At 39.6% G+C, this 15,101-nt stretch overlaps 1 protein-coding gene across 9 annotated transcripts; it reads right to left on the reverse strand.

Moving 5' to 3' along the window:
• Window positions 1-917: 917 nt before the first annotated feature.
• june (JunE proto-oncogene, AP-1 transcription factor subunit) lies at window positions 918-14,761 on the reverse strand. 9 transcript variants are annotated; one of them, XM_085166280.1, is made up of 3 exons: window positions 14,625-14,761; window positions 10,079-10,175; window positions 918-8,186 (listed from the first exon to the last, which is right to left on the reverse strand). In XM_085166280.1, the coding sequence occupies exon 3, from the start codon at window positions 6,497-6,499 to the stop codon at window positions 5,456-5,458; it is 1,044 nt and encodes a 347-aa protein (XP_085022406.1). In that variant the 5' UTR covers window positions 6,500-8,186; window positions 10,079-10,175; window positions 14,625-14,761; the 3' UTR covers window positions 918-5,455. The 9 variants fall into 9 exon arrangements, with proteins under 9 accessions (XP_085022406.1, XP_085022408.1, XP_085022409.1 ...); XM_085166282.1 differs by lacking the exon at window positions 10,079-10,175 and having other exon boundaries at window positions 918-6,626; XM_085166283.1 differs by lacking the exon at window positions 10,079-10,175 and having other exon boundaries at window positions 918-7,395.
• Between the last annotated feature and the right edge of the window lie 340 nt (window positions 14,762-15,101).

Below are 15,101 nucleotides of genomic sequence, written 5' to 3' on the forward strand. Positions count from 1 at the left end.
GAGATGTAAATCTTAAGTGCTGTTATTGGTTGCAAGACGAGAAGAAAATGATGATGGTGATGATGGGGATGAACAAACGGTCTAAACAAGCCGCTTCAGTCCTGCTGCTCTGATTCACGGGGAGAGAAATCACTTCATCCTGATGACTCACTGATGAGTTCAACAGGCAAAAAACCATCCAAAGATAAATAGATGGATACACTGTATGCTCAAAAGTATATGGACATCCTTGTTCACAACCTCTAACGGATTGGCTGCTCTTTGACAAGAATCTTTTCTTAGATCCTTAACAGTGCTGTAGGGGTCCTAAGGGTGGATTTTGGTGACTGTGGACTTTTCCTGTTTGCTGAGACCACAAAACATTTTTTCTAAACTTTGACTGAGTCCTGTGTTTCCTAAAAGCAACCATAGATTATATGAGTTATGATGGAGCCACTAGTAGTAGATAGATTTTGGACTGCAAAAATGTTTATGAAAGATTCACAGATGTTGGTCAACTCAACACATTTACCTCACTGTATTTATATAAAATTAAATCTTGTTACATTTTCTTTTATAACATTTTTGCTCATTATGAAGGAGCTCTGCAGGTTTGAGGATTTCAGCATGTCTCAGTCTTCTGCTTCTCTTGAATATCTCAATATACAGTAAATCAAAACTGGGAAACGTAATAGGGAACCATCTGATGTGCAAATTTCCCCAAATTTCTCAACATGAAACTGAAAAAATGTCCCTAAAGGCCACAACAGAGACAACACTCCCTTTACATTTCGATGGATTTGGTACTTTCATTATGTGAACAGAACACCCAAGGACACTATTGTAAAATGAGTGTGATGTGCTTTATCTCTGTCATAAGGCAATCTCCAAAATCCCAGCTGCACGTGTCTAAAAAAAGAGAGCGAGAGAGAAGCAGCAGCGGTTGAATGTTTCATCACTGGTATATTGACACAAACATCAGAACACAGCAGAACAAAGTGAAGCGTAATTAACACAAACCAATTTATAATAAATAGACACAAAGAGGTTGAACAAATCAGATTGTACATACACACATTTCAGTATATTAATAACAACAACTTTTATACATTTGTACAAAAATAGAATCATTAGAGACATCAAAAGCCTCTCTCAAGTTCAAAAAAATAAATATCTGCTTGACACTCGCCAACAGTATATTTGAGAGTCTCTGATTTGTCAAACACAAAACACAAACTCTAAAAGAAACATCTGTGAGCAGTAAATATTCCTGTCTGTCTTTGCAGTTACATGTTTTTCTGTCTGACAGCTGCAATCCGCAAACGTGATACAGATGCTGATTGGACAGTAAAGCCAGTGCAAACAGAGTCTGAAATAGAAAGGGTTAATTAGCCTCATGGCTGCAAATGTGATAAAATATCAACCAGCACACTGCATAAACAACAACAGGATTGTTAGGTGAGTAAACAACTGTACGACTAGATTAAAAGCCCAGTCTATTAACTTTTCACAATATAAATCTGAGGTGCACCCACACCCAAAACTTAGAAAATCCACAACAACGTGTACAGTTATCAATCAACAAGGTACCTTCACATGTAACACAAACTGTGGGCTGTATTCTTTGTATCTTGGAACCAGTTGTGATCTTTTAAATGTCTGTCATAAATCAGCTTTTAAAATCATACAAATTGCTAAGTCAGGCAAAGTTTGGGCCTTTGGGCCCACTAATGCCCACTAATCATCCTCAAGACCCCTCCAAACCCCCTAGGGTCCTCTGGAAAGCTATTAAAGACCTCAGGAAGTTTCACAAGGACTGAATTAACCTCTTTATGGACCTCACGGACCCCATCAGAGACCAGAATTTGAATATATACTCAGGGAAACTTGGCAAAATCATCAGTGATTCTCACGTACCTGTGCAATATTCTCAAGAATATTTATACAATTTTAAGGAAAATCTGCCCGTCATTAAGACCCTTCCCTCAAAGTCTACAGTCTAGTACCTTGCAAAATCCCATTAGGGCTCTCAGGATACCTGTTCTAGGAACTTATGAAGGCCCTGGTAGAGGCAAATACCTTGGGGAACTACAACCTATATCTAAGTCCACCAGAATTCATTCTAGTACCTGTACAACCCTTTTAATGATCTCACCCCTCCAGCACCTCAGAGTTCTCCCAAAGGCATTATCAGTTTTGTCAAGGCCCTCAGAAATCCCATCAATGACATTGACTTCAGGACCTCAGATTTATCTGACTAAGGGACCTCTGCAGGACAATTATTATCCTCAGACTTCTACCACTACAGACATTTACAGTGTACTTAAGAAACCTACAAGGTCATTAAGGACATCTCAAAACTTTTCAAGTTCCAGTGTTTGTAGGATTTCAAGGTAAAGCTAAGCTCGCCCAAGTATCTCTGGAAGCCCAAAAGGGAGACCAATATGGACCTCGGGATCTGCACCATCTGCAGAGGTTTCCCTCCTTAAGGACCTCATTTATGCAGAAACCTTAATCTTTAGATAAATATACATATGAAGAGCTTTAATTTTCATACCTGAATATATCTGAGTGAATTTTCCTCCCTGTATGTTTTAATTACATTTAGAAATGTCCTTTTGACCTTGAATTGAATCTGAAATGTATTCACGAATGCTTTATTCCAGCATCCTCAGATGTATCTTTCTGTTTGTCAAAAAACCTTGGAGGCCCATCACAGCCAGGTGATAAAAAAGATTAAATTCTTTCTATGACAAAAATTTAAGAGTCAACAGAACATGTTTTCAGTCTAATTTTGTGGCACAAATCTATGAATATTTTTTATTTCGATCTATTTTTCCAGCATCAGTGGGCTTCTATATAACCTGCTAACAAATGCACCAAATAAACTCACTTACATGAACCATTATTTTTTTTATAAGATTTAAAAAAGTAAATCAGTAACAACATCAGAATAATAAATATTAGTCAACACTAATTTTCTTGTTTCACAATAGTATGAATATAAAACAGATATGAAACAATTCCTTTTCCATAATAACAGTTCATCATCTGGAAAGTAAACAATGAGTCAAATACCTTAACTTTAAAAAAAAAAATTAAATTCTTCCAACACGGGATTGTTTTGCACGCGGTCACACAAAGTTAAATGTGAAAACAAAAAGATTTAAATGATTTGGATTCCCTTTGAAAAGTTATACACTTTTAAATTTGCATTTGTTCCCTTAAAACAAATGCAGATCTTACCGTGCACTTCCTTTGTTTGTAACTCAAGAAAAATCCCAGCAGATTACTGTGACAATCTTTCAAAAGTATTCATGAACACCAAAACTTGCATGTTTATGTTTGTCCCTCTGGAGCCATTCATTTGCCTCTCGAGCCATTAGCCTCTTGAATTTTCAAAACTGCCACCATGTTCCAAAATTGCTATTAATTCCAGCGTAGAAAAAAGCAATCTTTATGTGTCGAGAGTATAAAAGATGGACATAGCGTTCAGGTCTGAAGAATGAACCCAATGTGGAAGGACGTTGGAAATTCATCCTTTTTAACATCTACCAGGAAGCATCTGCTCTGAATGCAAAAACATATCCAGTCTGTCAGAAGTCTGAGGAAAAAATGATGTTTGAACTTGACATCTCTAGACACTTTGCTGAATATATGAGCTCAGTCGCTGGTTTATCGTCACTTTGAATAAATCCAAACATAAGTTAATTGTCTAAATTGGTCTTAAAGGAGGATTATTGACTAACAATCTGTAAGTCTTTAGCCAGGGTGTGCATGTGCACATACCGGTTTATGTGTGGTTTCATAGTCAGACCCACCCCATCGTTCGTCACATCCAGTTTCAAAACATTGAAGGCGGCAGTGAAATCTAGATGTGAAATCTTCCTCTAGAGGACTGAAAACAGGACTTCACAAACCAGTAGATGGTAAAAGATGAATACATACACTTTTTATCTCTTGAATTCTACGCACTTACCTTTGGGGAAGTCAAATTTACGGCTTTAAAGCTTCTTAAGAGCTACTTTGTTTCACATTTACAAAATAATTTTACAGTTTCAAACATAAAACACAGGTTAAACTGAATTGCAGTTGAACTTTCATTAGGACAATGTAGCTAACACTGAAGAGACTGCTGAATATGATCCAAAGAAAGAGAGAGTTATATGTGTCAGACCTACAGGCGTCACATAAGCTGCACGTGCTGTGCAGGTTGAGAGATTATCCTTCTATAACCTTGATATGCATACTGCAAATGGTAGGCAGCTAGGGGTCAATCCAAGAAATCTAGTTGAAACAAAAGTACCTCAACGATTTATCCCCTGTTCACAAAAATTTTGGAAAACAAAGTTGAGCTATGATGCAAACAAAACTGAGGTGTAATTTAAGAGTGTAATTTTAAAGGGGACTTATATTTGGTCAAATGTGTATCTTTTTTTTCTTTCTTTTTTTTGCCACATTTGGTGGCCATCATGAATTTTCAAAAGGCTAATGATTACCTGTGAACATTTTGGTACTGATGAAATACTTCTCTGGGAAAAACACAACTTTAATGTAATTTCTTTCTCAAAACACTTTGAAAAACCTCCAACAACAAATGTGACTTTGTAGGCCAGACTGGAGCTTAAAGAGTGATTAACATAATCAGACTACATACCTTCACTTTAAAAACAGAGCTGTTGAAGCTGAAAGATATTGTTTGTAAAGAAGCCAGTCTTTAGTTGCATTAACACACTGTCATGAAATTAAAGAGATTAAACTGATAATCAGATTACAAAGCAAAAGAAAATTAAAATAATGCAGCACAGATCATGTTAAATGAAAATGATTAAAGAAAGTTTCTTCTGACCTTGAAAACAGATGTTTGTAAATTATGACAAGAAACCACAGTTACATTTCCTACTCTGTAAATAAAAGTAATCTGATTACATGAAAGAGTTTTTCATTTCATTTCGGTATTTTGATGCTATGATAAATCTTCTCAGCTCGCACTGTAAAAACAATATTTTTTAGATAATTTACTTCATCTGTAACATCTTAAATATGTTTTTAGTGTGAATAAAAAAAACAAAAAACAGAGGTGGAAGGTGTGATGTGTGAAAAATGTTGTGAGCGGTTCATAATAAATGTGGAAATCTGACAGTTTGTTCCACTTGTTAAACAAATGAATTGTGTGGGATTTGAACACTTTAAGTCTCAAATGTTGCCAGGTGTTCTTTAAGAAGTTGTCGTCCGTAATCCAAACCTTGCTTGAATTCTTCCATTTGCCTCCTTTCCAGTCTCCTCTGTAAAGCTCCGCCCCCTCTGGCTAGGTGACAGAGAGTTTCCGGGACTCTGAATGCCGTTAACATCCACCTATCCTTCTGGAGGCGTTGATGACACGAGCCGCTCACTCTCTACTCGCTCCAACTGAAAGCACAAGCAAAATTGTAAAAGTAAATGGCCTCTTGGCATATTCTCGTGATGTCCCGCCTCCTCAGCAGCTGGAGTCCTCGCTGCCGGTGCCTCCTCCTCCGGCCTTGCTGGCAGCTGACGAGCTTACAGAAATCTGGCAGCCGTTTGTGACGTGACTCATGACCTTCTGTTTCAGCTGAGCGACCTGTTCCCGTAGCATAGCGGCGGTGGAGGCCAGGTCCGAGTTCTGGCTCTTCAGGACTTTCACCTTCTCCTCCAGCCGTGAGATGCGCTCCAGCTTCCGCTTGCGACATTTGGATGCGGCAATCCGGTTGCGAAGTTTCTTGCGTTCTGCTTTGATTCGCTCCTGTGTCTCCAGGTCGATTGGCGAGAGCGACGGTGGCGACGTGGGGTCCCCTGCAGGATGAGGGACCTCAGGGACAGTCTGCGGGGCATCCAGGCCTCGAGGGTGTGGCTGAGGGGCTCCACCTCCACCGTGGCCTGAACCTCCACCATATGCCATCTGCCCTCCGGAGTATGGCATCTGGCCTGGGTTGTAGCTGCTCAGGTTGGTGTAGATAGGCATATCTCCACCTGACATCAGATTTCTCTGGTAGGACGCCTGCAGGGAGACGCTAGAGGATGAAGGCGGAGACATGGGCCCACCTCCAACCAGCTGGTTCTGCTTGTGAAGGTCTGCCAGCGCCTTGACAAAGCCATCAGCAAATCCTTCTTGCTCGTTGGTGGCCTGGTTGCGGTACATGAAGGGATTGGTGGAGTTTGGCACCGGGCTGGTGGTGACCAGCCCCTGGTTGGACTGAATGATCAGGTGCTCCAGATCTGGGGACGCCAGCTTTAGCAGGTTCATGTCTGCTGAGGATGCTGCAGAGGACGCTGCTGATGTCATCAAGGAGCTGTTGCTAGCCAGCCCCAGGATGTTGGGGTTCCCACCCCTCCCTCCTGCTCCACCACCACTGGGGAAGTGGTGACTTCCTCCTATTGACATTGCTTTCTTACTCATCAGCATCTTGTTTCCCGAGTAGCGCTCGTATTCGGCGATCTGGCTGAAGCCGGGCACGGCGGGGGAGTCATCGTGGTAGAAAGGAGTCTCCATCTTGGCCGTCATTGACAGAGAGGCGTCTCAGAGGAAATCTTCATAATCAGATTAACCTGAATATGAGAGCTGATTGAAACGTTCCACTGACATCTGCGGCTGGAGGATGAAGGCAAGACGAAGAGAAGAAAAAGAGTTCCTGCAGAAGGAAGAAACATGTCTGTGAGAGGAAGAGGAGGACCAAAACAACAGGACAATCACTACCCCTCACCTCTCATTCTGTTTGTTCCTCTGTTTATGGGTTAATTTCACCCTGAGCTAAGGCTGAAGGAACACAGCCCCCTCTAATTTGACAATCATGCTCATTTCTATTTCAGAAATGTATTTTCATGACATCAAATACGTTTCTGCATTCACGTCTTCATACTGTTTGTATCCTTGTTTGTTCCTGATTTTACAGACAACATGCCTCACTGCATTATGACTCAGTGATGTTCATCAGAAACAAAAATGTTTTAATAACACTTGCTCTTATATCCAGCTCCAAACTTAACTACACCTTATTCTGAAAATATGCTCAGTTGTATGGCCTCTAAACTTGACAGATTATTGCTTGTAAATATTTTGTTTACAAAAAAATTGGATTAAAGCTTCTTTTACATTTTCTGTGCTATCAAAAAACCAAGAGGTTTAATTTACAAGCAAATTAAAAGCACACAGGTTTTCTAATTATATGAATAATGAGAAATATGTTCGTCTTATTTTAGTCCTGCTGATTATTTCCAACTACACCCTCCTGCACTGTAGCCAGTCGTCCTTGTTCTACTCTGCAGTCTCTGTGAGCTCAGCACATGAACCAGCTCTCCACCTGTTGCAGGTTCTGGTTAGGGTGAAGCTTGAAGTCCCAGCAGAGCAGAACAAAGAAGCCATTGCCAGCTGCAGTCCAGGAGGGTGGAGTTGGAGTCCATCTAAACATGGGATGAGAAACTGAAAGAAATTAAAAACTGTCATATCAGCAACCCAACCAGTGTTTCCCATTAATGTGAGTTTTTCATAGTAACATCTGTAACTGATCAGCTAACCATATAGCAATAATATGAGCTGCTAAAATTCTCCAAAAACCAAGAAAAAGTTCTCCTTTACAAGAGGCTACGCTGGTGGATTCTTTATGAAAGGAAAGGAGCCCCACAATTCACAACACACAGTGTTCTACACTTTATACTTACAAGTTGCTGATATGTTTTTGACCTCCAACGACAGGCTGTTACACTTAGACCTAAATTCATTATGCTGCTGTAATAAAATCTGCTTCCTTGCAAGTTGTCGCTTTCTGAGCACAGCAAATATTTGTGAGTCTTAATAAAGCCAGTTGATGCAGTGGGTCATCTCTCCTGGGAGACGGGAGAATATGAGTGGACAGGATGAGCAACTAATGTAACTATGACAAACATTTCCGGTTTTAAAAGGCAACAAACGTCTACACTTGGAGGATGATCCTAAAGCAAATCCACCATGATCCTTGCATGGCTCTTCAGTAAGGCTGTTACAGTGTGAAAACTAGAGCTGGCTAAGTAAACGATACAGGATCCTGTCAAAAAACAGTTATTACAGAGTGTCATACACATCCCTGATTATGTCGAGATTTCCCTCCAAAGGTGAGATTTAGAGCTTGTTTAAACTTGTTCACTGGGCTGCTCCCACTAGTGACACCTTGATATGACGAGCACTGATGGTCTGATAGAAAGGAGCAGATGTACTCCTGAGAAGAAAGCTCAATGTTAACATGACCGTTGTTCACTGCAGGAATACATCATGCTGTAAACATTACAGAGGAGTCTGTTTCAGGTATTTATTGAAGTCTCATTAAATGGACAAGCTGTCGCCTCGTTCTCTTTCAGCAGATTTGCAGACGTGGGTGAAAAAAATGACCGTACATGCTGGCGTTCAAGTTTGAAAATCCTGGGATTTCTTGGGCAATTTTTTCCAAACTAATGTCTGATTGTGTGAAGTGATTTTAGTGAAACTTCACTTTTGAATTGATTGAATACTTTTGTAGTATGCAGTATTTTTTGTAGATGCTTTGTGTGAGCTATTCTACTTGCTGTTATAGGTTTTGTTTGACATTTTGGCTGCTGCTACAGTATTTTATCAACTTTTGGGGAAAAATAAAGCATGTCTCATATCCTATGAGTTACTGACTCAGAGAGTCAATTCAGGTCAGTTCAAACTTTACCAGCATTCATTTTCGTGTATTTTTAAAGTTTCTATCTCTGCAGCAAGAGGAGCTGAAGTGACTACACGACTGAGCTAATTTACTCAGAATCTGATCGGTCTGAATGCCTGCAACAAGATCAGCTGCACTCACTCCTTGAATCGTCTTTGGATGATACACCCAGTCATACCAAAGCTTGGAAAATAACCATTTGTGTTCTAGGATATAAATGTCATGGATTTGAAGAAAACATTGCGCAATCATTTTTTCCCAAACCACAACATTTTCTAAACCTAACTCATTAGCTTTGATAACAAGTGACTTCTTATCAGTAATTAATGATACATTAACGATCTCCTAAATTGAGTGTAAAAATCAGTCATGGAATGACCCGACTTGTGGTCTCTGGTGTGAGCAGTGAAATGATTCATTCGACTGAAATTAGGGCTGTTCCTGACATCTAATTTGTGTTTTGTAGTAGGAGAGAAACTAACACTACAGAATGCGGTTAAACATCGGTTGTACAAATACTGCGTGGGAATTTACGAGCCATTTGAAATCATTATTCACCTCCCTCAATAATTACTGTTTTAAATGTCACTGAAGAGTGGGAAACTTTGTCTAATGTGTTACGCTGCTCACACGCAATGCTAAATTAATTTGCCGAGCGTTGCTAACGTCAGTACGGCTAGCACATGTAGCTCTCCTTCCTTGCATGCTTCCACGTGCCTTGTGGTTAATGTGGTTTTCATTTTGCTTCAGTTCTTATGTCAGCTTACTCTGACACCGCTGATGTCCTGCAAACCCGATCTGGTTGGTGCGGATGCCAAACTTCGCACATTTATATCCTCTTGTCAGAAAAAGGAGGGCCCTCCGTCTGTCAGAGTTAGCGAAGGTTGGCTTTTATCAAAATAATTCACTTAACCAGCTGACATTTCTGGTGCTGACCAGCAAGAGCAGCAAATTTAAAAGTCAAATTTGTCAAATATGTATGTGGACATGATAAAACTGGACAGATAAGATTTCATTTCATTAGATTAGAGTTTGAGGCTATTTCATGAACTGTGTTTAGGGTTGCCAGGTTGGGTTGCCAGATGTGTTAAATATATAGATTTCTTGGAGATGGTTTTGAAATAGGAGAGAAAGCTGGGAAATATGAGAGTGCTGGTGGGTATGGATAAACCCTCCAGAGATAATATCATTCAAAGTACGTGTAAGCAGAGCACCATGGATTTATTTTTTTATTTTGTTGACAGCAGTTTCAGCGCGTTTTTAGAATATTTTATATTAAATATTAGAGATAAGTGCTGCACCTGTCTGAATGGATTGAAGTCTTTGTATTTTAATGTTTCATTTCTCCCCTCTGTGTATCTGGCTTTACTGTGTGGGTAAAACAATAGTGTGTATTCTATATATAACAAGTGTTGTTGGAGCTTTACCCCTTTCAGTTTTTAACCTCTTCTCCGAGTCCAGAAAGACAGAAACCTCTAGTCTGTTTCCACAAAAGGGCAACACATGGGTCTGAAAATATTTTTGCTGAAAAGGAAACACAGTGGTTGAGTTTGAGTTACATGGAGAGACAAATAACCAACACAGTGACAAGCGTCACTGTAATTCCTGAATCCTTTTCATGAATAAAAACAAGAAATTACAAAAACATCCCCTCTATCCTTTAACCTCAACAGTTCAGATGCAGTGTGTGTCATGTGGTGACGAAACTGACCATGAGGCGAGACGCTTCTTTGCTTCCTTATAATTTAATCAGAGCAGCATATTGGGAAATAAGAGAAAAAACCCTCAGAGTAGGAAAGAAACAGCAGTTAAGGTCATGCGTGAGGAAGATTTCCCCACAGGAGAGGAGTGAAAACGTCAGATAGAAGTTAGTGTGATAATCACAGGCTGCACACAGGTGATTATCTGAGCTCAGGTGACTAACAGCAGCCCAGCACGATGAGTCTGAAGCTTACAAAGACAAACAGGCTAATGTGACATTGATGCAACTCTTAAAGTTAAATCAAGGGACAACAAGTCTGCATTAGCTTAAGCATCACTTGATGCTTAAGCTAATGCAAAAACAGCTTAAACATCATGAACATACTGGAACTTCTAAGACTTTGAATTGTTATCAGCTTTTAAAGTATGTCTGGTCTGAGATGTTGAACCAGTAAGAGCGATCTGGTAGGCTCATATGGATGCATATTGTTATGATTATTTAGTGTCTGTAGCATCATTGTGTCCAGACTTTTCAGTCTGGAGGCAACACCTAAAACAAAGTTTTAAAATAAGTGGTAACTGTTTTATTTAACCCAGCCGACAATCTATTTCTCAACCTTGCTGAATAATGATCATATAAAACAAACGTTACATTCATTATTAATACTGGTAGAAAACATGTGAAGATTATGTGTATGACTTGAACGTGGGTTTGCTCATTTCAGTTTAGTTTTTACTGTAAAAGTTTACTTTTTAAAATTTATTTTATTTAATCAGTTCCCAGTCTCAGTTTTAGTCTTTTTAATTCTTAATTTGTCTTAAATTATTTATTTTATGCACGGTTTCTGTCAAGGGAAGACATTTTAGTAAAGTCAGAATAGACATTACAGCCCGATCTCAACGAAACATGAAATGGTGACAAAAAAGCAACCTGTTTATTTGTGTTCATGGACACAAACGGTCACGTGTTTTCATGTCAGTCAGTCCACGTCATGAGAACTGGTGTTCAGGGAAAAACAAAGCAAACAGAAAGACGAGAAAATTCATGACCAGAAACAAATCAGTAGATTCGAGACTTTGATTATTTCACAAGCTGTTGGGTAATTACAGTAAAACAGCTTTGTGATGAGATGTGATTGAGAGTCAAATCTTTAAAAAAAAAGTGCTTCAAAGCATCATCGGGAAGGTTGTGAATCCACATTTTACCAAATTCACAAAAGCTAGAACTACAGACATGTTTTATTTTATTTCAGTTATCCAAAATCATCTCAGCAAAAATATTTTTTCAGATCTCCTTTTTATCTTTATTTCCATCAACAAGAGTGAAATTAGTTAGTTTTTAGATCAGTTTTAGCTTCCTTTACCTCCAACCTGCATAGGTGGAGTTTCTGTCCTTTATTAAAAAAGGAACTTCCAAATGACCACAACAGTAGCCTGAAGGTGCTTTATATCATAAGATAAAGAGTACAATAACTCACAGAATTAAAATAAAAATTAGAATGAAAATAAAAAAAATATTAAAAAGTAAAAAGCAAGCAGTTGGCGAAAGTGGGAAAGATAAACTAATTTTTAACAGGAAGAAACCTCTGGGAGACCCAGGCTCAGGGAGGAACAGCCATCTGCTGTGATTGATTGTTGTAGTTTGAAACGATGACAGCCTAGTCCTGTCACATGTCATGTAACATTTGAGTGCTACACCCACAAATGCTTTTCCCTTTTTTAAACATTTTCAATCCACACAAAAACGCTAAAACATTGTCAAGTGCTCGCCAAAGCAACACATGCCATTGTAACCCTACCCAGATAGAAATGTTAGCTAGTCATAAGCCTTTTGTTTTTCAAAAGCTCTATTTTCAGTTCCTTTAAATCCTGTTTACATTTGGACAAAAGGAAAAAATACACAAGAAAGGTTTTACAAAATGCCCATATATGTGTGGACAGGGTTTAAGAGGTCATGCTAGATTAGCCTGAAACTGTCTAAACACGAAGAGGTGGCACGAGAGTGCGACGGCCATCTTCTACATTTATGCCCCAAACTGTTAAGATTGCACTGCCCTTCACATCTAGCTCTGGGCTTCAGAGAGAGTCTGGCCACCATTCACAGCATGAGTGGGTGGGGATGGATCTGACTGATAACATTATAAATCCCACCCTGAGAAAATATGTTCACAGCTCGTATGCCATGTGAACATATTTTGTTTCACTTTTGAGCGAAAGCGAGTGGGCATCGTTTTTCGAGTTTTGCATCTCCAGCTCCAGTATGAACCCACCACTTATTCTACTGTACGAGCTGGGAAAGCACTGGAATACATCAGCATTTCCATGCTTCCTCCCACCTACAGACATTTAACTCCTTCTTCCAGCCCTCGCCTCAATGCTCCTAAACAAAGCAAGGCGCCTTCCCCACTGTCATCGTTAGTTAGTGAGCAGCGTTTAGAAATCTGGACATCCCACTTTCTTTTACAGACAAAGCAGATGTTTCTAGAGCAACGTCACCTACTTCCAAGGTGCATAAAGAAGAGCATTATTCTAAAAAGGTATAGAAAACAGCCAACCTTACACATTCATGTGCATATCCACCAGTAATCCTCGATGTGATTGGTTGTTTTCTGTACATGTCCTATTTAAAATGTTGGCCTTAATCTGTTTTATAGCTGACTGATGAGGTCAGAAATGTGTTGGTCAAACGGTAAAATTCTTACTACTGCAAGTTAACTTCCTCCACAGAACTCCAGCTAACATTCGAATGTTTCTCAAAACTGGCAGGGAAGCTTTCAACAACACAAACACAACTCTGACTGTCTTTAGTCCAAAAACAACACAACACTTGAGCTGGAAGTGAACGTCAGCTCGAAAACATTACTTACGTCACTTTAGCTGCAGAAACCAGCAGAACCAGTAGACCTGCTTAATGTCACAATTTAATGAACCACACTGAGATTAAGTAAGTCCAACTTTAACAACGTGTCTTATTACATGTGATTAACCAACACAGTGGCACAAAGAGGTACAAAACCCAATATGTTTTCACTTTACAGACATTTCTATGCATGTGTAGTCATGCTGTTAAGACAAGATACAGGTCATTATTCCCAAAGGTCAGAAGATCCCTGTGTTGCAGCAGCCGAAACATTAAACACAGCCTACAGCAAGTAGAGTAGTTAAAAAAAAACAAAAAAAAAACACTATGACAAAACAAAATAGCTCCATGAGGTAAGAAAAACAGAGGAGCTGTTTGTAAAACAGCGAGAAGAAAAAAAAAAGGAACTTAAAAGATAAAAAACAAAAAACTTTGCAAATTAAAAAAAACAAAAAAGTATAAGAGTATAATAAAATAAAATGGGTCTATACTGTAAATTTCCTCAAAAAAGGGTGTCTGGACCCCAGACACCCTTTTTTGTGTCTGGGTGCTTTTGATCTGCATCTCAGATCAAAAGCACAGTCACAGCTGGAAACTCCCAATCACACCCAACACAGCAGTTTATTATTATTATTATTATTATTATTATTATTATTATTATTAATAATAATAATAATAATAATAATAATAATGTCATTTGGGGCCAATGAAAATCACTGCCCTCTGCTGGACACACGACTTCCTAAACGACCTCCAATGCAGTGTTCCTCCTTATTTATCATCCAACATGTTCACATTTTCCACAAACACTCCCAAATCCGATGGTAACGTAACTACTCAAACTTCATAACTACTTAACTATTTTAATTTTCTACCGCTTGTCACAGCTGCCTCCCTGCTTCTAATCCCAGCACTGTGCGGTGTGTTAGTCAAAAAGCTGTTTTTGTTTTTTTTAACATAGAATAAAGAAATATGAAGTGCGCAACAGTTCATTAAACCAGCTACAGCATTCAAACCCTGCTTACATGTTACAGCACATGTGACAGTGATGAATATAAATCCCAGTAAGCAGTGAAACAGTCGTCATATCATACCGAAGCTCGTTAATAGAAAGGTCAAACACCTTCATCCTCCTCAATGCTGTGTAAGCTATAATTTATAATAACAGGTAGTTTTCAGTACCGACACTCTGATCAGTCCTCTCCTCTCAGGACTTCATCAGGTGAAGTTCCGTCAACTTCAGACCGGGTGAAACCAGCGCGAGGCATCATTAACACTACCATCATCATCCTCCCCCTCCTCATCACTGTCCTAACCGACCGCGGCTCGGTGTCTCATCTAAAAAAGTCCAGCATGACGAGGCTGGGAGGCGATGAGAGCGGGAATAATGTCTGATAAAGGCTGATACTCACAGAGAGACAGGGAGAGCTGCTGAACCATCCGAGAGCAGAGAGACTGACTCAGAGAGAGAGCGAGGAAGAGCGGCTGAAGTCTCTCTCCATCACAAAGTGACTCACTCTGACGCTTTCTGCTCCTTATCTCTCCAACGCGCCTCTAATGAGCGCCTTTATTTATACACTGACATACTTCACACGGGGAACATTATGGGGCGCCGTTTGTAAAGTAGAACATATATATGTGATATATATGAGCCGCATAAAGGTTGAAAGCCGTGCCTCACAGGTTGGTAAATTAATGGACCCCCCGGAAAAAGAACCCCCCCAAACCGGCTCTTCCTCTAACGTCCGCTTGAGGCTGACTCCCCCTGAATCAGTTCCTTACACTCCCTTACAACCTGATTCAGAGAGGGGTTTGGACTCCACTCTGACCTCACGCATGACCTTTCCTGGACAGTAATTTTGCTTTTTTATCCCCGACATTATCTCACA

The sequence above is a fragment of the Neolamprologus multifasciatus genome, chromosome 7, assembly GCF_963576455.1.
Source record: "Neolamprologus multifasciatus chromosome 7, fNeoMul1.2, whole genome shotgun sequence".
Classification (NCBI taxonomy): Eukaryota; Metazoa; Chordata; class Actinopteri; order Cichliformes; family Cichlidae; genus Neolamprologus; species Neolamprologus multifasciatus.

Bases quoted from the DNA above. Each gene is read 5' to 3' on its own strand.
- june (XM_085166282.1), bottom strand. From the start codon at position 6,499: ATGACGGCCAAGATGGAGACTCCTTTCTACCACGATGACTCCCCCGCC.